This window comes from Balaenoptera physalus (assembly GCF_965194825.1).
Source record: "Balaenoptera physalus genome assembly, chromosome: 15".
In the NCBI taxonomy this organism is placed as follows: domain Eukaryota; kingdom Metazoa; phylum Chordata; class Mammalia; order Artiodactyla; family Balaenopteridae; genus Balaenoptera; species Balaenoptera physalus.
Genome location: NC_138894.1, coordinates 51413584 through 51436843, shown reverse-complemented (window position 1 = coordinate 51436843; position 23260 = coordinate 51413584). Strand labels below are relative to the sequence as shown.

Sequence of the window (23260 nt, the reverse complement as noted above, 5' to 3'; positions counted from 1 at the left end):
CTGTTGAACATTCTCAAATTAAAGTATATAATTTTTTATTGTTTGTCAAGCCTTAGTTTTTCACATTATTTTCAACCTTAATTGCTTCTCAGTCTCAAAATTAATGTTTGAAAAACAAAAAAATTATTTCCACTGTTTCTCAGATAGACTTAGTACTCACCTGTCATCAGTACTCTGCTCATCATGTAAGAGTCGCTCTTTATTTAACCCTATCTTCTCAAGCTCATGAGTTAATTTTTCAAGATCATTATTCATTTGTTGAGTCTTCAGTTTTTCACTCACCAAATCCTTATTTTAAAAGTAATGCAAAACTCACATGAGTGTTATGAACATAAACATCCAAGAAATTCAACCAAGATTCCAACTACCACCATCCAGGAATACATACAATTTAAACCAGGAAAGACAGAAATGCTGTTGCTGAGCTTTTCCTTCATAAATAAAAAATAGTTAGGCAACAAAATTATCACCTAGTTCAAAGAGTATTGTTTTCCTTCTATTATTTTGCTAATAGTTCGTTTTAACATTTTAGTGTTTAAAGACTAAAAGGAGAAACTTGTACTTGTGATTACACACCTTAGGCTTGAAAACTGTGGGGAAAACAACACATATCCATTAACTTTTTAATAATGAACTAGAACCTTATTGCACATTTCTTCCTATGAATATATGTTGGATATAACACCCTTCTCCCACCACAAGCACCCCTCTCCCAGTGGAAGAGGCCTAAGATATTGAACTGAATAACTAGGGGGAATTCTTAGAGATGGGACCAGGAACCTATTGTTCATGTCTGTAAGACTGTAGAACAACAGAAAGAAAAAAAAAAAAAGAAAGGATAATAATGGTCCCTTCTCAATGCCTCTTTAGCAGAAAGGCATATTTCCCAATGTGAGCTTCTGTCAGAATGCTAACTAAGATATTTTTCAATTGAACTTAAAGGGTTATCATATATAGTGTAGCATAGGGATAGCAAGTAAGAGCCAAGCATGCTATCTCCTGAGCTATACCAACAATTTATTGCCAATCTACTCATAAATTTCAGAATTCTTCTCAACACACAGATCCAACCAACTACCAATTGTTCAACGTTGACCTTTAAATTCAATCTGATTTGCATTCTGTAGCTTAGAAGTCAAAATTCAAGGGGCTTTGAAGTCTGAAAGATCTGGATTTAAATCCAGGAATCCAAATCTACCATTGTGGTCTTAAGTAAGTTACTTAATGTCTCTGAACCTCAGTTTTCTAATCTAATGGAGATAACACCTATAAAGGATTGGCTGTAAAAACTGTCCAGCATTTGGCACATTCAATAACTAGTAGCTATCACATTCAGTAACAGTTTTGATCAAAGGTTTTAATATTACTCTGAAATAAAAGTATAAAATTATAATGTAATAAATAAGTCAGATAACACATGTAAACCTTATTATTACAATTTCTTTAAAAATACAATTTACATTTGCTCCTTAGTTTAACAAAAGTAGGAAACTTGGAAACTGCTTCTAATTCTAAATTTCTACTTTGAACCATAAATAGATGATGCAAATTACTGAGTTAAAACTTAAAGAGCCCTGAGTTAAAAATATAAAAATATTTGTCTGAAATTTAAGTAACTATATTTACCTCTCGTAATGTAACTAAAGTTTTTATATCAATAGTTGCTCTTTTCACGAGCTCCTTATTTTCTTTCTCTAATTCTTTCAGACGAATGCAGGATTCTTTATAAATACCAATCTCTTTGAAAAGCGTTTTGTTTTCTTTTTCCAAATTTCCAATTTTCACATTATTTTCTTCTAATGTGGTATCTTTTATGTCTGCTTGTTGTCGGAGTCTCTTATTTTCCTTCTCCAGTTGTTTCTTATCCTTTTCCAGTTGAGAAGTCTCTTGTTCTAATGATTTGTTTTCTTTTTCTAGCTGTTCTAGTCTTTTGCTAGATATTTTTAACTCTTCTAGGTTTTTTTGCAATGTTTGATTTTCCATCTCTAAGTCTTGTAGTTCACTTTCCAACTGCTGAATTTTTTTATTGCTGTTTTCTAGAGCTTTCTGTAGCCTTTGATTTTCTGTATCTAAACCCTGGTAGCTAACCTCTAAGCGTTCTGTTTTCTTGAAAGATGCTTTCATGAGCTCTAAACCTTTCTTAAGTTGTTCTTTTTCACTTTCCAGTTCTTTGTTTTCTAGTTGTAGCTGAGCCATTTTCATGCTTGCACACTTCAAAGATTCTACATTCCTTCGCAGTTCTAAGTTTTCCTCATCAAGCTGGGAATTCTCTTTCTCTAGGGATTCTAACTGAAAAGTAAGGTTTTTAAAGCTATCCAATGTTTTTTTAAATTTCCTATTTTCTCTTTCTAGCTCTGAATTTTCTTGTTCTAAGGCCTCAATTTTTTCACAAGTAATTTTTAAATTGGTTATCTTTTTCTGTAACAATTCATTTTCTTTTTCAAGATGATGTAACTCATTTTCAAGTTCTTCTGCTCGTTCTCCTTTTTCTTTATAATGTTCCAACTCTTTTCTGATTTGCCTTTTTTCAAATTCAATCTTGCTTAGCTTGCTACTGGTTTCCTTGATAGATTCATGGAGAATTTTATTTTCTTTTTCAATGTCTTTCACCCTTGCTTCAGCACTTATCTGGGAGCGCTGCCTTAAGGAGGACACAGTTTGATTCAGATGTTCATTTTCCTGTTCCAATATTTTAATCTAATTAAAAAAAAGAAAGGAGAAAATTTAAAACTTAACTGAACATGAACTAAATATTTTAACTTACATAGTTTTCCCCCCTCCAAAAACTAACAGGGAAATCACACCATAAAAAGGTGCTAAAACCGTCTACCTTAATTTTAATTCCAACAAATATTTACTGAGAGATCACCATGTACATATACTGCCATGTCTTTAAAGTTCACATCTTTAGGGAATCCAAAATGTAAAGGAATGGTTAAGAGAAATGTATTGAATATTAATCAAAATGATCTTCAGATCATTTATGGTTACATGTTTTAAATTCAAATATGAGTACAGGTGAAATGTACATACATATCTTCTTGAAGATACAAGCTTTTACGTTCATACAATAGATTTCACAATGCATATACACAGTGAGTCCTCAGTAAATACACTATTTGCTATATGTGCGTGTACATTGGTGTGTATTTGTGTGTATTTATTCCCTAAAAGAATTCTAATTTTGAAACATCAAAATAACAAAATCTCTGGTACATTTTAAAACTAGTCCATCCAATTTATACCACGGCCTACTGTAATGGTTCTTAAAATTCGATGTGTAAAACAATCCCGAGAACCTTGTAAAAGTAGAGATTCATGCTTAGCTCTAGAATTTTTCTTCTGTAGCTCTATGGAAATCTGTATTTTTATAGGTGGCCTGAGGACTATACCTAGATAATACAGAACAAATCATTTTACTTCTTTTTTTTTTTTTTTTCCTTTTTGGCCACACCGTGCAGCATGCAGGGTGTGGGATCTCAGTTCCCTGACCAGGGATTAAACCCGTGACCCCTGCAGTGTAAGCGCAAAGTCCTAACCATTGGACTCTCAGATAAGTCCCCATTTTACTTCTAAAAATTAGAAATTTTAAAACAGCCAGTCACTTAATCTATTCAATTCTCAGTTTCCTCAAGCATAAAATGAGAATAACCAATAAACACTTGAAAGCAAGTACGAAAATATCCAAGATATGTGCTGCCACCACTTGTCCCTCCTTAGTGGGATCAGAGTAGAGCTGCATTTCACCCCAACTTCATTCAGGGACTTTAAAATCTGCAGTTCTATTCCACTGACACTTGAAAGCAATTCAAACACAGGTACCACAAAATTTTATACCAGATAATTATTAAGCACACTGGCAATTTAAAAAATTCTAAGCTTTCCCTTCAACTTGCCTAAAATGCATGGGATAGAAAATGAGGTAAAACCATAGTTATGTTAAAATCTAAAAAATTCTAAAATATTTCCATTTAACATTATTATGAACATTTTGCACAATCTTTAAAATAACTTGTGTTAATAAATTTTAAAATATGTTGCTTAATAGGAAATTTAAGAACCTGTCTCTCTGAATTTTCTCTAAGTGTTTCAATTGTTTTTTCAAGCTGAGCTTTCTCCTTCATTAGATCCTTGCTTAAATTCTGACAATTCTGAAGACTTTGCTTTTCTTGAATAATCTCATTTTCAAGAATTTCAACCTGGAGAAAATGAAATCACAAAACAATATATCATTAAATATTTCACAATAGTGGATACATGTAAAAACAAAAGCTAATCATTGAATAAAGGATAGAACACAGTTTTAATATTCAAATGGTGAAATTTAAGAATTTCATAGAAAAATTCAAGTATTGATAACATTCCAAGCTAATTTTAGCAGCTGTATAAAACGTACAGAACATGACTATCTTTCTTATCCTCTGCATCTTTGAGGGCAAAGTTCTACTTCTAAACACAAACATAACTAAATATATACACACATGCCATATGAAGAATGTACAAATCTTACTGAAAACTCTCTTGGCTTGAATGGATTTGTAAAGTGAAATTTTAATTAGTCAAGGAATTTCAGTGCTCAAGAAGGAAAAGGTGAGAGAATGAGGAAACAAGAAGGGACTTGGATTAAAATAAAAAGAAAAGAGAAAGAAAAAAGGAGACTACTAGAGAAAAATAAGGTCTGAACAAAACTCCAGCAAATACTTAAATTATACATTTAAATTTATTGTGAATTACACATTTTAAAGATATAATAAAGTATGAGGTTAATAAGTATGAAAAAGCAAATTCAACTTCAAAATATGCCGAACTATTGATTTCCCATTATATAACATATTCAAACCAGGTAATAAAAAAAAAATAAAGAAGATTTGGGTATGTAAAATACTCTACTTCAAGTTTAAATATTACTTAAATCCTTATATTAATAGTAAGGAACTCTAAGAAGTAATATCTCAAAAGCATCAAGTCACAAATCTAATCCAGTAACTCAATTCAACATTAATTTACACAATCAGGAAACTTTAAGCTATTAATAACTAATCTGGTTCTCCCATTATTGATTGAAATATATGGATAGTAGTTATTTAATTAAATGCATCTGTTGTGTTATGGAATTCAAGTGAAACATTCAGCTTAGAAAAGATATTCAATGAATTGATCAAAAATTGCTGGAATCATAAGAATTTACTAATTAGACTTTGAAGCTAATTTCAAAATCAAATTTCCAGATCCAATTATAGTGACAAAAATAAAACTGTTCCAAATTCTAAATGGTCACTCTTACTTTAACACTATATTTATTGTGAAATACTTATTAAGATTATTTGGTTAATGAACTAAAGATGATGCAAAAATGTTTTAAAAGAGTAAAATCTTGCAAGAAAATCAAGGAGTCTAGTCTATCTGCATTATCAAAGGCAGTAGTTCTCAAGGCATGGCTCCAAAACAGCAGGATAAGCATCCCCTAGGAACTTGTTGGAAATGAGAATTCTTAGCCCCCACCCCAGACCTACCAAATTACAAGCCCTGGGCATAGAGCTCAGCAATCTGTACCTTAACAAGTCCTGAAAGTGATTCTGAGGCATACCTGTTCAAAACTACAGGTCTAAAAATTAGAGGGATTTTCATAACCGAGTCTAGAAACCCAGGATCCATCGAAGGAAAAACTAGGCATGGCTGACTACAAATAGAAATAAAAATTAATTCATAAGGACACATGTTTAAGAATATTTATTACAGTATTGTTCACAGTGACCAAGAACTGGAAACAAAAGTGAAAGCACATTTTAGAGAGTATATGTGATGGGAGGGGTTCATGATAAAAATATCAGGTATGCTTTTATAATATGATTTCTATTTATGTATTGTGTGTGTGTCTGTGTATGTGTGTGTGTGTAGGCAGAAAGATATGCAAAAATAAATTCCTTGGTCTAACTGTCCCACAATTGGAAAGCAGAATATCTCAGAGATATTGCGGGTTTGGATCCAGACCACCGCAATAAAGTAAATACCGCAATTAAATGAGTCACATGAATTTTATGGTTTCCCAGTGCATATAAAAGCTGTGTTTACACTACACTGTAGTCTATTAAGTGTGCAATAGCATTATGTCTAAAAAAACAATGTACACACCTTCAAATACTTTACTGCTAAAAATGTTAACCATCATCTGAGCCTTCAGCAAATCATAATCTTTTTGCTGGTGGAGGGTCTTGCCTAGTTGTTGATGGTTGCTGACTGACCAGCGTTAGTAGTTGCTGAAGGTTGAGGTGACTATGCAATTTCTTAAAATAAAACAATAAAGTTTGCTGCGTTGATTGACTCTTCCTTTCATGAATGATTTCTCTGTAGCATGCAATGCCATTTAACAGCATCAGAACATTTTTCAAAATTGGAGTCCAAAATTGGAGTCACTTCTCTTAAACATTGCCACTGCTTTATCAACTTTATGTAATATTCTAAGTCCTTTGTTATCATTTCAACTATCTTCACAGCATCTTCACCAGTAGATTCCGTCTCAAGAAACCACTTTCTTTGCTCACACATAAGAAGCAACTCCTAATCCATTAAAGTTCTATCATAAGAGTGCAGCAATTCAGTCACATCTTCAGGCTCCATTCTAATTCTGGTTCTCTTGCTATTTCCTCCACATCTGAAAAACTTCCTCCACTGAAGTCCTGAACCCCTCCAAGTCATCCATGAGGGTCAGAATCAACTTCTTTCAAACTCCTATTAATGTTGTTACTTTGACCTCTTCCCATGAATCACGAATGTTCTTAATGGCATCTAGAATGGTGAATCCTTTCCAGAATGTTTTCAATTGACTTTGCCCAGATCCATCAGAGGAATCACCTTCTATGGCACCTATAGCCTTAAAAAATATATTTCTTAAAGAGTATGACTTGAAAGTCGAACTTACTCCTTGATCCATGGGTTACAGAATGGATGTTGTCTTAGTGGGCATGAAAACATGAATCTCATTGTAAGTCTACACCAGAGCTCTTGGGTGACCAGGTGCATTGTCAATGATCGGCAGTATTTTGAAAGGAATTTTTGTTTGAGCAGTAAGGTCTCAAAAGTGGGCTTAGAATAGTCAGTAAATCATATTATAAACAGATGTGCTGTCACCCAGGCTTTGTTGTTCCACTGAGAGCGCACAGGGAAAGTAGATTAAGCAGAATTCTTAAGGGCCCTAGGATTTTTGGAATGGTAAATGAGCACTGACTTCAATTTCAAGCCACCAGCTGCATTAGCCCCTTACCAAGAGAGTCAGGCTGTCCTCTGAACCTAGGCACTGACTTACTCTCTCTAGCTATGGAAGTCCTAGACAGCATCTTCTTCCAATAGAAGGCTGTTTTGACTACGCTGAAAATCTACTGTTTAGTGTAGCCACCTTAATTAATTATATTAACTAGATATTCTGGATAATTAAATACAGCTTCTACATCAGCACTTGCTGCTTCCTGTTGTACTTTTATGTTATGTAGACAGCTTCTTTCCTTCAATCTCACAAACCAACCTCTGCAAGGTTCAAACTTTTCTTCTGAAGCTTCCTCACCTCTCTCAGGCTTCAAAGAATCAAAGAGAGGGCATTGCTCTGAATTAGGCTTTGGCTTAAGGGAATTTTGTGGCTCGCATGTCTTCTATCCAGACTACTAAAACTTTCTCCATATCAGCAATAATGCTCTTTCACTTTCTTATCATTCATATGTTCACTGGAGTAGCACTTTTAATTCCCTTCAAGAACTTTTTCTTTGCATGCACAACTTGGCTAACTGGTGCAGGAGGCCTATCTCTCAGCCTGTCTTGGCTTTCAACACGCCTTCTTCACTAAGCTTAATCATTTCTAGCTTTTGATTTAAAGTGAGAGACGTGCGACACTTCCTTTCACTTGAACACACAGAGACCACTGTAGGTTATTAACTGGCCTAATTTCAATATTGTTGTGTCTCCTTGGAGGGCCAAGGAGAGGGAGAGAGACGGGGGACTCACCAGTCAGTGGAGAAGTCAGAACACACACACCATTTATGGGTTAAGTTCACTATCTTATATGGGTGCAGTCTGTGGCACCCCCAAACAATTACAATACTAACATCAAAGATCACTGATTAGACATCACCATAACAAATACAATAACAATGAAAGAGTTTGAAATATTGTGAAAATTACCAAAATGTGACACAGAGACACGAAGTAATAAACAAATGCTGTTAGAAAAATGGTTCTGATAGATTTGTCTGAAGCAGGGTTGCTTTAAACTTTCAAGTTGTAAAAACCACAATTATCTGTGAAGTGAAATAAAGTAAAATGCAATAAAAAAAAGGTACACTTGTATTTCTGTTCAAAGTCTAGTTAAAATTCAGGTTTCATAATCCCTAAATTGTGGTATCTAAATACCACTTCCCACTAAAAGGAACAAGGGCTTTTTGGAGAAATAGCTGTTTTCAGGACTGAGGCAGGAAATGTTTAAGAGAACACTTTGTCATGGTAGAAAGCAAGGAAGCTCTCCAGGAGTGCTAAGGTCATGTCATAAGGATTCGGGAAGCAGCTTAAAGAGTTGGGAGAGTAAGAAAAATAAATACAGTGTATTAAAATACTTTAAATATTTTTAAATCCATGAGTTCATAACGACACTAAAACAAACAACAAACTCACTCATTAACTATCTCAGGAGGATATGAGAGAACTGACTCATTACTAGGAAACTGGTAAATAAAGGTAAAGAATCAAAACATTCATCCTACTTTACCCCTAAGAGCTGTTCTCAGAGTAACCAGTGGTGGTTTTTTTTTTTTAAACCAATAGTTTTTAAAAAGAAAAGTTTTTTCTTATAGAAATACTCTAGCTACCAAATTAAGAAGGGATGATATAATATCAAGATTTTGTAACCTCTGATTAATTCAAGGATCTAAGCAAATGATTTTCTATGACAACTAACATCACAGAAAGAGAGACAACCAGACATGTGCCACCTGTTTGAGGTTTCTTCAACAGAAAACTTTCTAGGAAAGAAGAGTCAATCTATAGACTAAAAAAGACTTAAGGGACACATCAACTGATTGAATGTACTGATCTTATTTGGATTCACATTCAAATAAAATATTTTTTAAAAATCTTAATAGATTTGGAAAAATTTAAATGCTGGCCCAAAACTAATATTTTTTAAGTGTGATAATGTCACTGTTCTTTTTTTAAAAACTTCCTTACTTTTTAGAGATTTATACTGAGATATTTATTGGTGAAATAGTACGACATCTAGGATTTACTTCAAAATCATCTAGTGGCTGTTAGGAGAGTATCAAGGGTAGAAGTAAGACTGGCTATAAGTTAATAATTATTGAAGCTGAATGAATGAGTCCAGAGCTGAATGAGTTCATTCACTTCACACTTTATAAGTTTGAAATTTTATATAATAAGTTAAAATAATATTGAAGGTACACTAAAAGCTGGAAAATAAATGTTCTATCTCAGTGCTATTTATTTATACTTTTACATATACTTTTTTACATTACATTAAATATTAATTTTTATTTACCTTCTTACTTAGTCTTTGATTTTCTTTTTCAATTTTCAGGATCTTGGAAGTGGTGCCTTCTGCAGAATCCATAGTACTCCGAAGCTCTTCTACAGTTTTTGTCAAACTCTGATTTTCCATCTCCAACTTCAACAACCTACTTGATGTCAATTCATTTACCTCATGGCCCAAGGATTTTTGTGGTGCTATAATATTGAAAAATACGTCACTGGTAAAACTATGTTTACTCTTCACTATTTAAAATATTTAGTGTAAATACACGAAATCACCTGGTCCTTAACTTTATAAAAAATTTATAAAGTTATGCAAGATAGACACAATAAGAGATATAAAATACAGGTAAATATTGAATTTCTAATGCATCCATAAGCATTCTAGTGAAAAAAAAAGTACAAAATTTAGACTGAAGTGACTAGACCTAGACTTTCAGTTCTAGTTCCATGAGAAATTAACTTTAACCTCAATGACTCTTAGGTTACTTTGACAAAATATAGTTATTACTCTGTGTATCTAAGAGAGTCATTGTGTGACTCAAATAAGAAGTATAAAGCATATCTTACACCACACTTTCAAAGATAAAGGAAAACAGTTTGAGGGGGAAAAAAATCCTAATCTGATTCTGAGAAAGGCAAGACAGTACTATACACTGGTCACTTCAAAAAAGTCTTTCTCTAAATGAAGAATCCTGGCTAATTATGTATAAACAGCAACATGCAGTCCATTTTGCCAACAGAAATCATCTTTCTAAGTAGCTTTCAGCATTCTATTTTTTAAAATAAAAAAACTCAGTTTCGACTTCTGTAAATGATGCTCTCCAGTAAGCCAAAAATAATTATTTTTAATAACCCTATAACAGACTCATTAAATATTTTGATGACATAAAAATATTAGGATTTACAAATGAAATATGACTTCTGTAAATGATGCTCTCCAGTAAGCCAAAAATAATTATTTTTAATAACCCTATAACAGACTCATTAAATATTTTGATGACATAAAAATATTAGGATTTACAAATGAAATATGACACTTAGAATTTATTTTGAAATCCTAGACTTCAAGAAGGGAAATAAACAGAAATACAGGAGGGAATTTCTGGGTCTGTCTACTTTTGCGTACGTTTGAAATCCTCCATCATAAAAAGCAAAGAAACACACACACACAAACATGTAGCCACACAAGTCATACATTCTTTCAAAAATTAGGTAGAGTAAAATATCCCCTAGATTTTAAGTAAAGAAAGCCTCAATTCTTATTTCAAGCTTTTGTTCTAGTCAGCACATTGTTAATCTTTTATTAAAAGCTAGTATACTAGGTAGTCATTGACTTTTTATAAATTCCATTAGTTGTCCAAGTCTTCTTAAGTACAACTCTAACTGCATGATTTGAGGTCATGCATTTCAATCAAACAAGATCAGGCTACAAAACATGATATGCCTTAATAAAGCTTTCAATACTACATGCTTTGAGGAAGCTTCCAGTCAGACTACAAAGACTTTAAAAGGATACTTACGACACACTTTTAACATGGGAGATTGTCTACGTTATATTCTTAGATGAAAAAAGGAACCTTAATTGTATATACACACTGATCTGCTGATATAAAAGATAACCCTGCGTGTGTAGGAAAATTCTAGAAGCAAATTTTGTGAAATGTAAAAGGCAAGAAATTATTAGTGACTTTGATTTCCTTCTTTATATTTTTCCAGAGTTTGCAAATTTTCTAGAAAGTCCCTTGTATAGTTAAAAAAAAAAACTATGCCACACTAAATGAATATTATGTTCTATGACCCCCGCAAAACAAATGTGATATAATGATAATTATAATAATAAAAAACACTCAAATGCTTACTATTTACTAGGCACAGTTCTAAAGGGCTTCATTAACAAATTCAACCCTCACAACAACCCTATAAGATAGTACTTACTATTATTATCCCCACTTAACAGGTGAGAAAACTCCTAACAGTGTTAATTTTAACTAATGTAATAGTAGAAAACATTTAAGTCTGAATTGTTTTCTTTGTAACTAAATTCATGTGGAATACAGTAAAAAAGTTCCACAAATATTTTAAGTAACACATCCCAGCAAATTCATTCTCAGCTGAATATAATTACTTACTATGAAGTCAATTTACATGGGGTCCCAGAATCCGGAACTAGGTTCTCAAGTGTAAAATTAGGAAAAGCCTAATAGTAATAAATATGATGAGTCATCTGTAGAAGTAACTTCTTTAAGCACCAGGTTATAAGCTCTTTCAGACCTTATGTCTACCTCCCACTATATCCTCAGGGCCTGGTATAATATTTTACACATGGTAGGTGCTTAATAAATATCTGCTGAAGGAAGAAAAACAGGTATAATAATCTAAATACTGGGTAACTAAGGAATTAGGGAACCAGTCTAATTCAAATAAATGTGACCTGGGTATAATTTAAATAAAGTATTGTATAGCAGTATTAGTAAACTCAAAGCTTTAACACAAAAAACCACATTGTATGTGTGTGCCCCAGCTTTAATAAAGAGGACAAGTTAATGTGGAGCCTAGGAAATAGAGCCGAAAGTTAAAAATTTATCTGGGGTCTTTCATAACCTCCAGGGTATAAATGGTAGGTATAATCCTAAAATCCAACATATTGATGAAAGTAGCCATAAAGATCCTTAACTTGCTTTATTCTGGCTACATATTCACCAAAGAATACTCCCACTGCATTCTGATTTCCTATTTAGGTTTGCCTAAAGTCAAAGAACATGGTGACCAGCTAATGACTTTTCTTTCCTTTTTAGTAGATGGCTGTATCTCTCAAAATAAAGTAATAAACTGATATCCCAGTTTATTGTGATATGAACATGAAATTGTGCCTAAACAACTGATCGAATCTGCTACTGCACTCAAAGTTGAGTGACATGCAAAGATAAGGACCAGACCCAGGCATGTGGAAATTAACATATTACTCTGTGAAATTCTATCTAGGGAGATATGTGGCCTTTTGCGACATCTCCAACCAGGGAAAATAAAGAACAGCAATGAAATATCCAGAAATGTAAGCATAAATACAACTTCATTTATTCATTCATCCATTTAAATTAAAAAAAAAAGAGTATTGGAAATACCTTCAGAAATTTCACTAGTTCTGGATATTTGTTCCAGCTCCCAGCCAAGATGTAATGATTCGTCCATACTTTGTTTCTGTGCCATTTCCAAAGTCATATTTTCTTCCATTAATTCTTCAATCTTTTTTCTATCCATATCACGCTCCTTTTTTATTGGCAGGGAGTAGGGAGAGAAAAGAAAGCTAAGAAACAGTACAATTTCAAGCTAATATTTTATTACTTATAACTTTCATTTATCAGAAACTGTATAATGAGATAAATTGTGAGTTCCTTAAAACTGTCACAATTTGAAGCTAATAATCAATTATAATTATTACTGCTGGTCACTAAACTGATCAGGTATCTGACATCCTTTTATAGTGATCTTTGGGGACACTGAAAACACCTCTTCATAGTCATTATATTGTTTTAATGATATAACAAATGATTTCTGACCCAATGATAAATTTTAGCAAATAGTTGTATTTCTATATTCTAAAGGAGTGTTTGCACAACGGCTTATTAGGGTTTTCTGAAAAACAGTAGTCAAAATTAATAAATAATACCCCTCTGTAACAAAAGCAGAAATTTCTACTACTTCTGAATTTATATAAAATTGGAAGCATCTAATTTATTTAGCTATCTCTTCTCTGTTAAGGCCTTAAGGACACTAGCCATCCTTGTCACTATAGGAAAATCAGATAAATCTTACAATTTTTACTTAGAGGCCATGTAATAGATCTACCTTATAATACGTACCATTTCCATATCATGCAGTTTAGCCTTCAGTTGTAAATTTTCTTTTTCTAATTCATGTAATTTATCAGAACGAGCTCGAGTTCCTTCTAATTGGTCTTCCAACATGGTTTTTGTTTCTAATAAAACTTGATTGTCTTCTTTTAATTCCTATAAACATTTCAAGTAGGCTTTATTTGTCACAAATACATTAATATGTTAATTTTTAAAGCTCTGAAACATAAAAATTCTTTATTATAAAGTAAGACATTCAACTGTCTTTATCAACAGTTCTATGCAAGAGTAAAGCTACTGAATAACAGAAATATAGTTGGTTTCATTTTATTTCCCAGAATTTAAGTTATTATATAAACAAAATACTCAGTACTTACATTAGGATCAATAACACTACTATAATTTCACATGAAATTGTCAGGGTATATTTAAATTCCTAAGTCACAAGGATAAGGAACTCAGTATAAGTATCTTCCAGATATTTAAGACACCAATCGCCATAGAATCAGGGCTTAATTTATTTACTGAAATAGATTTAGGTTTCTCTCTACTTGAAAGTGAAGAATTTGGGGGTTTTGAGTAAAATACCAAGACTTGAATTAAGACTCACAGAATCATAAACCAAGGCTTTTATCAATAAATATTTTACATAAACATCTTTAAACTCCTACGTATGTTTTGAAGACATGTTCACAAATCTATATTGCTAAGTTTAAGCCTACGGTTTATAAGCTGAAGTCAAGAGAAAGTATATTAAAACAGTGGCATCCATGAGGATCCCTTAATAGCGCCATGCATACGCCTATTTAAACAATTAACAAAGAACTAATATACACCTTATCTTTGCACTCTATTGGGTCTATTTTCTGGTAACGTTCAGGCTAAGTTCTAACTTTCTGTTATAATGTTTTCATTTCCTGATTTAGCATACTCCTTCTTTCTTATCCCCATATTAAAACTGACCAAAATCTTCTCTGTTTACGGACGATGAAGAAATCACGGAGAAAGGAAAAAAGAATGCCAAGAAGCAAGGATTTTCAAATTCTTGCTGTCAAACTCAACTTCATGTAACACAGAACTGCAACCATTAACTAAGAAAAATTGTTTTTTCTAATTTGTTCATATATATATATATATATATATATATATATATATATATATATATATATAAAGAGAGAAGACAAATGGGGGTGGGAGGGAAGAAAGAGACAGAGAGGTGGGGGGAGGGGGAGAGAGAGAGAGAGGGAGACAGATATTGATTTCGTCTTCATTGAACCTAATTTAGTATTCTGAGTTGAGCAGCAATCAGAAATATGTTTCACACTCACTTCTAGGAACGAGTTAGAAATTAGTAGAGATATATACTTTATTTTGATTTCAAAAGTCTTTGCTACATATAATACTAAATAAAGGAATGAAAGAAGAGCCCCAAGGAATTCAATAAAATGAATAGCATCCAAAAATCCCTTTTTACAAGTCTAAACAATATGCTGATCTATCATAAAATAAACACCTGATGCTATTTACAGTTTGCTCAATGTTTCAAGAGTTCCTTACATTTATTAAAGTGTATTTTAAATGCATTTTGAAAAATCATAATGCTTCTAAAGAAAAGAACTGTGAATGGTTTAAATTACGTAACATACCTCAACTCTTGCCTTATAAAATTCAATATCATGTAGCCTCTCTTTGTATCTGCTAACTTCACTTTCAAGCTTATCAACTCTGACGGCCTTCTCCCGAAGCGCATCTAATTCATCTCGATACATTCTTGCAGAACGAGCATCCGAAAGCAAATTCATGTTCTAAATATAAACAAATATTAATATTTAAAATATTATTTTCTATTTTCAAATTGATAATCCTTGGGTTGTACAATTTGAAGAATTTACCAAAAAAACACACAAAAAAACAATGACTTGTGTACTTTTTTTTTTGGCCGCGCCCTGTGGCATGTAGGATCTTAGCTCCCCGACCAGGGATCGAACCCGTGTCCCCTGCATTGGAAGCGCAGAGTCTTAACCACTGGACCACCAGGGAAGTCCCTGACTTGTGTACTTTATCATTATTATTTTTAAATTACTTATTTATTTGCACCGGGTCTTTGTTGTGGGAGGCGGGCTCCTTAGTTGCGGTTCACCAGCTCCTTAGTTGCGGCACATGAGGTCCTTAGCTGTGGCATGCAAACTATTAGTTGCGGCATGCGTGTGGGATCTAGTTCCCTGACCAGGGATCGAACCCAGGCCCCCTGCATTGGGAGCGCAGAGTCTTATCCACTGCACCACCAGGGAAGTCCCTGACTTGTGTACTTTAAAAGTGTGATTTTTGTGGGATGAGAAGGCCAAGTGGTTAAGGCGATGGACTGCGAAAAGTGTAAATTCAATGGTATATAAATTACACCTTAATTATTTTTTTAAAATGAGGAGATAAAAAAGCCTTTTTTTAAACCAGGAATAAGAAGTATTTTAAAAATATATGTTTCTAGGGACTTCCCTGGTGGTCCAGTGGCTAAGACTCCGTGCTCCCAATGCAGGGGGAGCGGGTTTGATCCCTGGTCAGGGAACTAGATCCCAGATGCTGCAACTAAAGATCCCAAATGCAGCAATGAAGATCCCGCACATGGCAATGAAGATCCTGCATGCTGCAACTAATACTCAGTGCAGCTAAATAAATAAATAAATATTAAAAAATAATAATAAAAATTTTTTAAATATATGTTTCTATACAAAAATAAAAGCATATGCTTGTATACAAACTTTTATATATAATGTTCTCCATTAAGAATGTAAAAAATATTCAGGATATTTTAAAGTAACTAAACCTCTCCTCAACATAACCATTTGCAATGAATTTAAGGTGAAAAGTTAACTTTAAAATGTCAGATAGTAAAAACACAGAAGAGGCAAACTGTTACAGAAGTTGATCATTAGTTACTTTAGAGAAATAATGTTTCTACCCAGACATGTTACCAAAATCCTGCTGAGTTTTTAATACTTTCACATGAATGATTACTTGCATATGATTAGTACATATCTTTATGCCATTTGAAATAAGTATTAAAATTCAACCTTTTAAAAGCCCTCTTGTAATCCTTTGAGTAGCAGTAATCAAAGTGTGATCCAGGGAAATCTGTGGGTCCCTGAAACCCTTCCAGGGAATTCATGAGGTCAAAACTATTTTCATAATAATACTAAGACAGTACTTGCTGTTTTCACTCTCATTCTCTCATGAAGGGACAGTGGAGTTTTTCAGAGGCTACAAACATGGCATGTGATATCTTAACAGATTGAATGAAGAAATATTCAATAGATATGAGAATCTGGTAGTCTTCAATTAATCCAGGCATTTAAAAAAGAGATTTGCAAAAATATAAAACACTACTATTCTTCTAATTTTTTTTTGTTTTGGAAAATAATGGTTATTTAATTACTATATAATTTTTATGTTAACATGGAGTGAATTGAGTATTATTTTTAAATGAATTAATAAATACTTTTTAAATTCTTAGTTTTAATTTCAAATATAGTAAATTCCAGTAAAGAGAATACACATTAAATAATCCTCATTAATCTTCAAGAGTAAAGAAGGGTCTTGAGACCAAAAAGATTGAGAATGACAATTTTAGATGGAGCACAAATACAAAAAATCCCTGCTACCAAGAAGTGGAATAGCAGCAACAGCAAATCTAAAACTAAAAATTATGATCCCTAGATTCATTCATCTAGAAAGGTCCCAGTTTATGATCCTGCAAGTGAAATGTTCCCTGAATTTAAAATGGCAGGTTAGGTGAAGTAAGGAGAAGAAATAATTGTCCAGCCTTACCCCAATCCTTACCATTTATGGGTTAAAGAAGACCTCTTGTACTACCTCTAAATGAAAACGAAACATTACAGAGTAATTAAAAGAAGCAAATTCTTAAACAGTCTTGGTTCAAGATGAAAAAACACAAAGCATGAGAAAAAAAAATAGTATTTAAAAAAGTAAAAGTTTGGATCTTATTTAGTAGAAAGAGTGAAAAATTAAAAAGCATTCTGTCGTATATAAGGTTAACATAAAGCACCATCAGAGGGCAGAGACCTAGAGTTGTTCCAGCTTCCAAGCCCACAGAAGCCAATACATAAAAAAGAGAAACCTGGAACTGCACCAGTCCTAAGAGGCTCCTTGGAATCTTAGCAAAGTTTGAATAGAACTAATAGAGAAAAAAGAAAACTCCAAAGACCTTTCTAGTTTTGATTTCTAGTTTTGGTTGTGGCATTTTTGAAGAGAGAAACACTGAAAAAGTCATTGGATCTCATGAAACCTCAGTAAGCAGTAAGGCAAATGTTATATATTATAAGGACAAAAATCAATTTCCAATTGATCCTATATAATAAAAGTTCCAGGTACAAACCTCTTGTTGCAGCCTTTTTAGTTCTATTTCCATTTGCTCAAGTTCTTGTTTACAGTCCAACAACTGTTCAGTCTTTTCCTCCCTTAAATGCAAAAAATATTTATTAAATAACAAACTTAATGCTTTGAAAACTATGATCATCATCTGTATCAATACAAACTTATTATCATTATTAAACATCTAGTTTAACATAGTACTGGCCATAACCCCAACCTAGGGAAAAAGACAAAGAAATTGGTATTAGGAATTTATATGACTGGATGTCATGATACTCTCCCTTAAAGTTCTCCAAAGGCTAAGAACCTCAGTGACTAATGTCCTCATAGTTCGTAAGGTAGCTTCGCTCTCTTCATCTTTTCTGCCATCCCCCAATTCTCACTCTCCTTTAGCTCTTTCTCCCTCTCTGCCTAGTCAAAGACAAATAAGCTGGAAGAGTTTTTATGAAAGGCAATACTATCTGGGTCTGAGACTTCTAACGGTCTCCAAACTGTTTTCAACATTTACAATGACCTAAAGAAAATGATACACTGCCACACAGATACATAATACATTTTTGACCAGAGACGTATTACAGCTACAGGAGTTAGTTTCTGCAAAAATCCCCCTGTTAAAATCTTTATCTCTGTTGGTTTCTTCCCTGTAATCTAGACATCTTCGTATTCCTCCTACTATACACTTTTTTCTTTTTAAATTGCTTTACTTCTAACTCCCATTTTCTATCTCCCCTTCAGAGCCAAGCTCCTCAAAGTAAGTCTCCACTCACTATCTCTACTTGTCCATCTTCTGTTCTTAAATAATAACAAGTAAATGTTCATTGTGTAAAACAATCTGTTTCTAACATCTTATACCTGCTTATGTTTAAAATTTATTTTCACCAGAAACATTTTTTATTGAAGTATACTTGATATACAATGTTATGTAAGTTATGGATATATACTACAGTGATTCACAATTTTTTAAAGTTATACTCCATAAAATATTGGCTATATTCCCTGTGCTGTACACAATATATCCCGCAGCTTATTTTATACATAAGTTTGCACCTTTTAATCCCCTACCCTTATGTTTCCCCTCCCCCTTCCCTCTCCCAACTGGTAACCACTGGTTTGTTCCCTGTATCTACGAGTCTGTTTCTTTCTTGTTATATTCACTAGTTTGTTTTATTTTTTAGATTCGACACATAAGTGACATCATACAGTATCTGTCTTTCTCTGTCTGACTTATTTCACTTAGCATAATACCCTCCAAGTTCATCCATGTTGTTTTAAATGGCAAAATTTCATTCTTTTTATGGCTGCATAGCAGTCCATTCTACGTATATATACCACATGTTCTTTTTTTTTTTTAACATCTTTCTTGGAGTATAATTGCTTTACAATGGTGTGTTAGTTTCTGCTTTATAACAAAGTGAATCAGTTATACATATACATATATCCCCATATCTCTTCCCTCTTGCGTCTCCCTCCCTCCCACCCTACCTATCTCACCCCCCTAGGTGGTCACAAAGCACCGAGCTGATCTCCCTGTGCTATGCGGCTGCTTCCCACTAGCTATCTATTTTACATTTGGTAGTGTATATACGTCCATGCCACTCTCTCACTTTGTCCCAGCTTACCCTTCCCCCTCCCCGTATCCTCAAGTACATTCTCTAGTAGGTCTGCGTCGTTACTCCCGTCTTGCCCCTAGGTTCTTCATGACCCTTTTTTTTTTGTTTTAAAAATAGATTCCATATATATGTGTTAGCATACGGTATTTGTTTTTCTCTTTCTGACTTACTTCACTCTGTATGACAGACTCTAGGTCCATGCACCTCACTAGAAATGACTCAATTTCGTTTCTTTTTATGGCTGAGTAATATTCCATTGTATATATGTGCCACACCTTCTTTATCTATTCATCTGTTGATGGACACTTAGGTTGCTTCCATGTCCTGGCTATTGTAAATAGAGCTGCAATGAACATTGTGGTACGTGACTCTTTTTGAATTACGGTTTTCTCAGGGTATATGCCCAGTAGTGGGATTGCAGGGTCGTATGGTAGTTCTATTTGTAGTTTTTTAAGGAACCTCCATACTGTTCTCCATAGTGGCTGTATCAATTTACATTCCCACCAACAGTGCAAGAGGGTTCTCTTTTCTCCACAGCCTCTCCAGCATATATTGCTTGTAGATTTTTTGATGATGGCCATTCTGACTGGTGTGAGATGATATCTCATTGTAGCTTTGATTTGCATTTCACTAATGATTAATGATGTTGAGCATTCTTTCATGTGTTTGTTGGTAATCTGTATATTTTCTTTGGAGAAATGTCTATTTAGGTCTTCTGCCCATTTTTGGACTGGGTTGTTTGTTTTTCTGATATTGAGCTGCATGAGCTGCTTGTAAATTTTGGAGATTAATCCTTTGTCAGTTGCTTCATTTGCAAATATTTTCTCCCATTCTGAGGGTTGTCTTTTCGTCTTGTTTATGGTTTCCTTTGCTGTGCAAAAGCTTTTGAGTTTCATTAGGTCCCATTTGTTTATTTTTGTTTTTATTCCATTTCTCTAGGAGGTGGGTCAGAAAGGATCTTGCTGTGATATATGTCATAGAGTGTTCTGCCTATGTTTTCCTCTAAGAGTTGAATAGTGTCTGGCCTTATATTTAGGTCTTTAATCCATTTTGAGTTTATTTTTGTGTATGGTGTTAGGGAGTGTTTTAATTTCATTCTTTTACATATAGCTGTCCAGTTTTCCTAGCACCACTTATTGAAGAGGCTGTCTTTTCTCCACTGTATATTCTTGCCTGCTTTATCAAAGATAAGGTGACCATATGTGCGTGAGTTTATCTCTGGGCTTTCTATCCTGTTCCATTGATCTATATTTCTGTTTTTGTGCCAATGCCATACTGTCTTGATTACTGTAGCTTTGTAGTATAGTCTGAAGTCAGGGAGCCTGATTCCCCCAGCTCCGTTTTTCTTTCTCAAGATTGCTTTGGCTATTCAGGGTCATTTGTGTTTCCACACAAATTGTGAAATTTTTTGTTCTAGTTCTGTGAAAAATGCCAGTGGTAGTTTGATAGGGATTGCATTGAATCTGTAGATTGCTTTGGGTAGTAGAGTCATTTTCACAATGTTGATTCTTCCAATCCAAGAACATGGTATATCTCTCCATCTGTTTGTATCATCTTTAATTTCTTTCATCAGTGTCTTATAGTTTTCTGCATACAGGTCTTTTGTCTCCTTAAGTAGGTTTCTTCCTAGATATTTTATTCTTTTTGTTGCAATGGTAAAAGGGAGTGTTTCCTTAATTTCACTTTTAGATTTTTCATCATTAGTGTATAGGAATGCAAGAGATTTCTGTGCATTAACTTTGTATCCTGCTACTTTATTGAATTCATTGATTAGCTCTAGTAGTTTTCTGGTAGCATCTTTAGGATTCTCTATGTGCAGTATCATGTCATCTGCAAACAGTGACAGCTTTACTTTTTCTTTTCCGATTTGGATTCCTTTTATTTCTTTTTCTTCTCTAATTGCTGTGGCTAAAACTTCCAAAACTATGTTGAATAATAGTGGTGAGAGTGGGCAACCTTCTCTTGTTCCTAATCTTAGTGGAAATGGTTTCAGTTTTTCACCATTGAGAACGATGTTGGCTGTGGGTTTGTCACATATGGCCTTTACTATGTTGAGGTAAGTTTCCTCTATGCCTACTTTCTGGAGGGTTTGTATCATAAATGGGTGTTGAATTTTATCGAAAGCTTTTTCTGCATCTATTGAGATGATCGTATGGTTTTTCCTCCTTCAATTTGTTAATACGGTGTATCACATTGATTGATTTGTGTATATTGAAGTATCCTTGCATTCCTGGGATAAACCCCACTTGATCATGGTGTATGATCCTTTTAATGTGCTGTTGGATTCTGTTTGCTAGTATTTTGTTGAGGATTTTTGCATCTATTTCCATCAGTGATATTGGCCTGTAGTTTTCTTTCTTTGTGACATCTTTGTCTGGTTTTGCTATCAGGGTGATGGTGGCCTCGTAGAATGAGTTTGGGAGTGTTCCTCCCTCTGCTATATTTTGGAAGAGTTTGAGAAGGATAGGTGTTAGATCTTCTCTAAATGTTTGATAGAATTCGCCTGTGAAACCATCTGGTCATGGGCTTTTGTTTGTTGGAAGATTTTTAATCACAGTTTCAATTTCAGTGCTTGTGATTGGTCTGTTCATATTTTCTACTTCTTCCTGGTTCAGTCTCGGAAGGTTGTGCATTTCTAAGAATTTGTCCATTTCTTCCAGGTTGTCCATTTTATTGGCATAGAGTTGCTTATAGTAATCTCTCATGATCCTTTGTGTTTCTGCAGTGTCAGTTGTTACTTCTTTTTCATTTCTAATTCTATTGATTTGAGTCTTCTCCCTTTTTTTCTTGATGAGTCTGGCTAATGGTTTATCAATTTTGTTTATCTTCTCAAGAACCAACTTTTAGTTTTATTGATCTTTGCTATCATTTCCTTCATTTCTTTTTCATTTATTTCTGATCTGATCTTTATGATTTCTTTCCTTCTTCTAACTTTGGGGTTTTTTTGTTCTTTTTTCTCTAATTGCTTTAGGTGTAAGGTTAGGTTGTTTATTTGAGATGTTTTTTGTTTCTTAAGGTAGCATTGTATTGCTATAAACTTCCCTCTTAAACTGCTTTTGCTGCATCCCATAGGTTTTGGGTTGTCGTGTTTTCATTGTCATTTGTTTCTAGATATTTTTTGATTTCCTCTTTGATTTCTTCAGTGATCTCTTGGTTATTAAGTAGTGTATTGTTTAGCCACCATGTGCTTGTATTTTTTTTACAGACTTTTTCCTGTAATTGATATCTAGTCTCGAAACACTGTGGTTGGAAAAGATACTTGATACAATTTCAATTTTCTTAAATTTACCAAGGCTTTATTTGTGACCCAAGATATGATCTATACTGGAGAATGTTCCATGAGCACTTGGGAAGAAAGTGTATTCTGTTGTTTTTGGATGGAATGTCCTATAAATATCAATTAAGTCCATCTTGTTTAATGTATCATTTAATGCTTGTGTTTCCTCATTTATTTTCATTTTGCATGATGTGTCCATTGGTGAAAGTGGGGTGTTAAAGTTTCCTACTATGATTGTGTTACTGTCGATTTCCCCTTTTATGGCTGTTAGTATTTGCCTTATGTATTGAGGTGCTCCTATGTTGGGTGCATAAATATTTACAATTGCTATATCTTCTTCTTGGATTGATCCCTTGATCATTATGTAGTGTCCTTCTTTTTCTCTTGTAATAGTCTTTGTTTTAAACTCTATTTTGTCTGATATGAGAATTGTTACTCCAGCTTTCTTTTGATTTCCATTTGCATGGACTATCTTTTTCCATCCCCTCACTTTCAGTCTGTATGTGTCCCTAGGTCTGAAGTGGGTCTCTTGTAGACAGCATATATACGGGTCTTATTTTTGTATCCATTCAGCCAGTCTATGTCTTTTGGTTGGAGCATTTAAGCCA

The 23260-nt window shown here is 33.6% G+C and overlaps 1 protein-coding gene across 7 annotated transcripts in view; it reads right to left on the bottom strand.

Annotated features, from left to right (window-relative positions):
• The window catches only part of CCDC88A (coiled-coil domain containing 88A), a 123326-nt gene that overhangs the window by 36858 nt on the left and 63208 nt on the right, over positions 1–23260 (bottom strand). For all 7 annotated transcript variants that reach the window (XM_082426227.1, XM_082426228.1, XM_082426229.1 and 4 more), the window contains 8 exons: positions 17770–17851; positions 15026–15184; positions 13389–13535; positions 12651–12795; positions 9536–9720; positions 4062–4199; positions 1627–2697; positions 161–288 (listed from right to left, as the gene is read on the bottom strand). In XM_082426227.1, the coding sequence (XP_082282353.1) occupies positions 161–288; positions 1627–2697; positions 4062–4199; positions 9536–9720; positions 12651–12795; positions 13389–13535; positions 15026–15184; positions 17770–17851 (2055 nt within the window). The remainder of the gene's footprint in view (positions 1–160; positions 289–1626; positions 2698–4061; positions 4200–9535; positions 9721–12650; positions 12796–13388; positions 13536–15025; positions 15185–17769; positions 17852–23260) is intronic.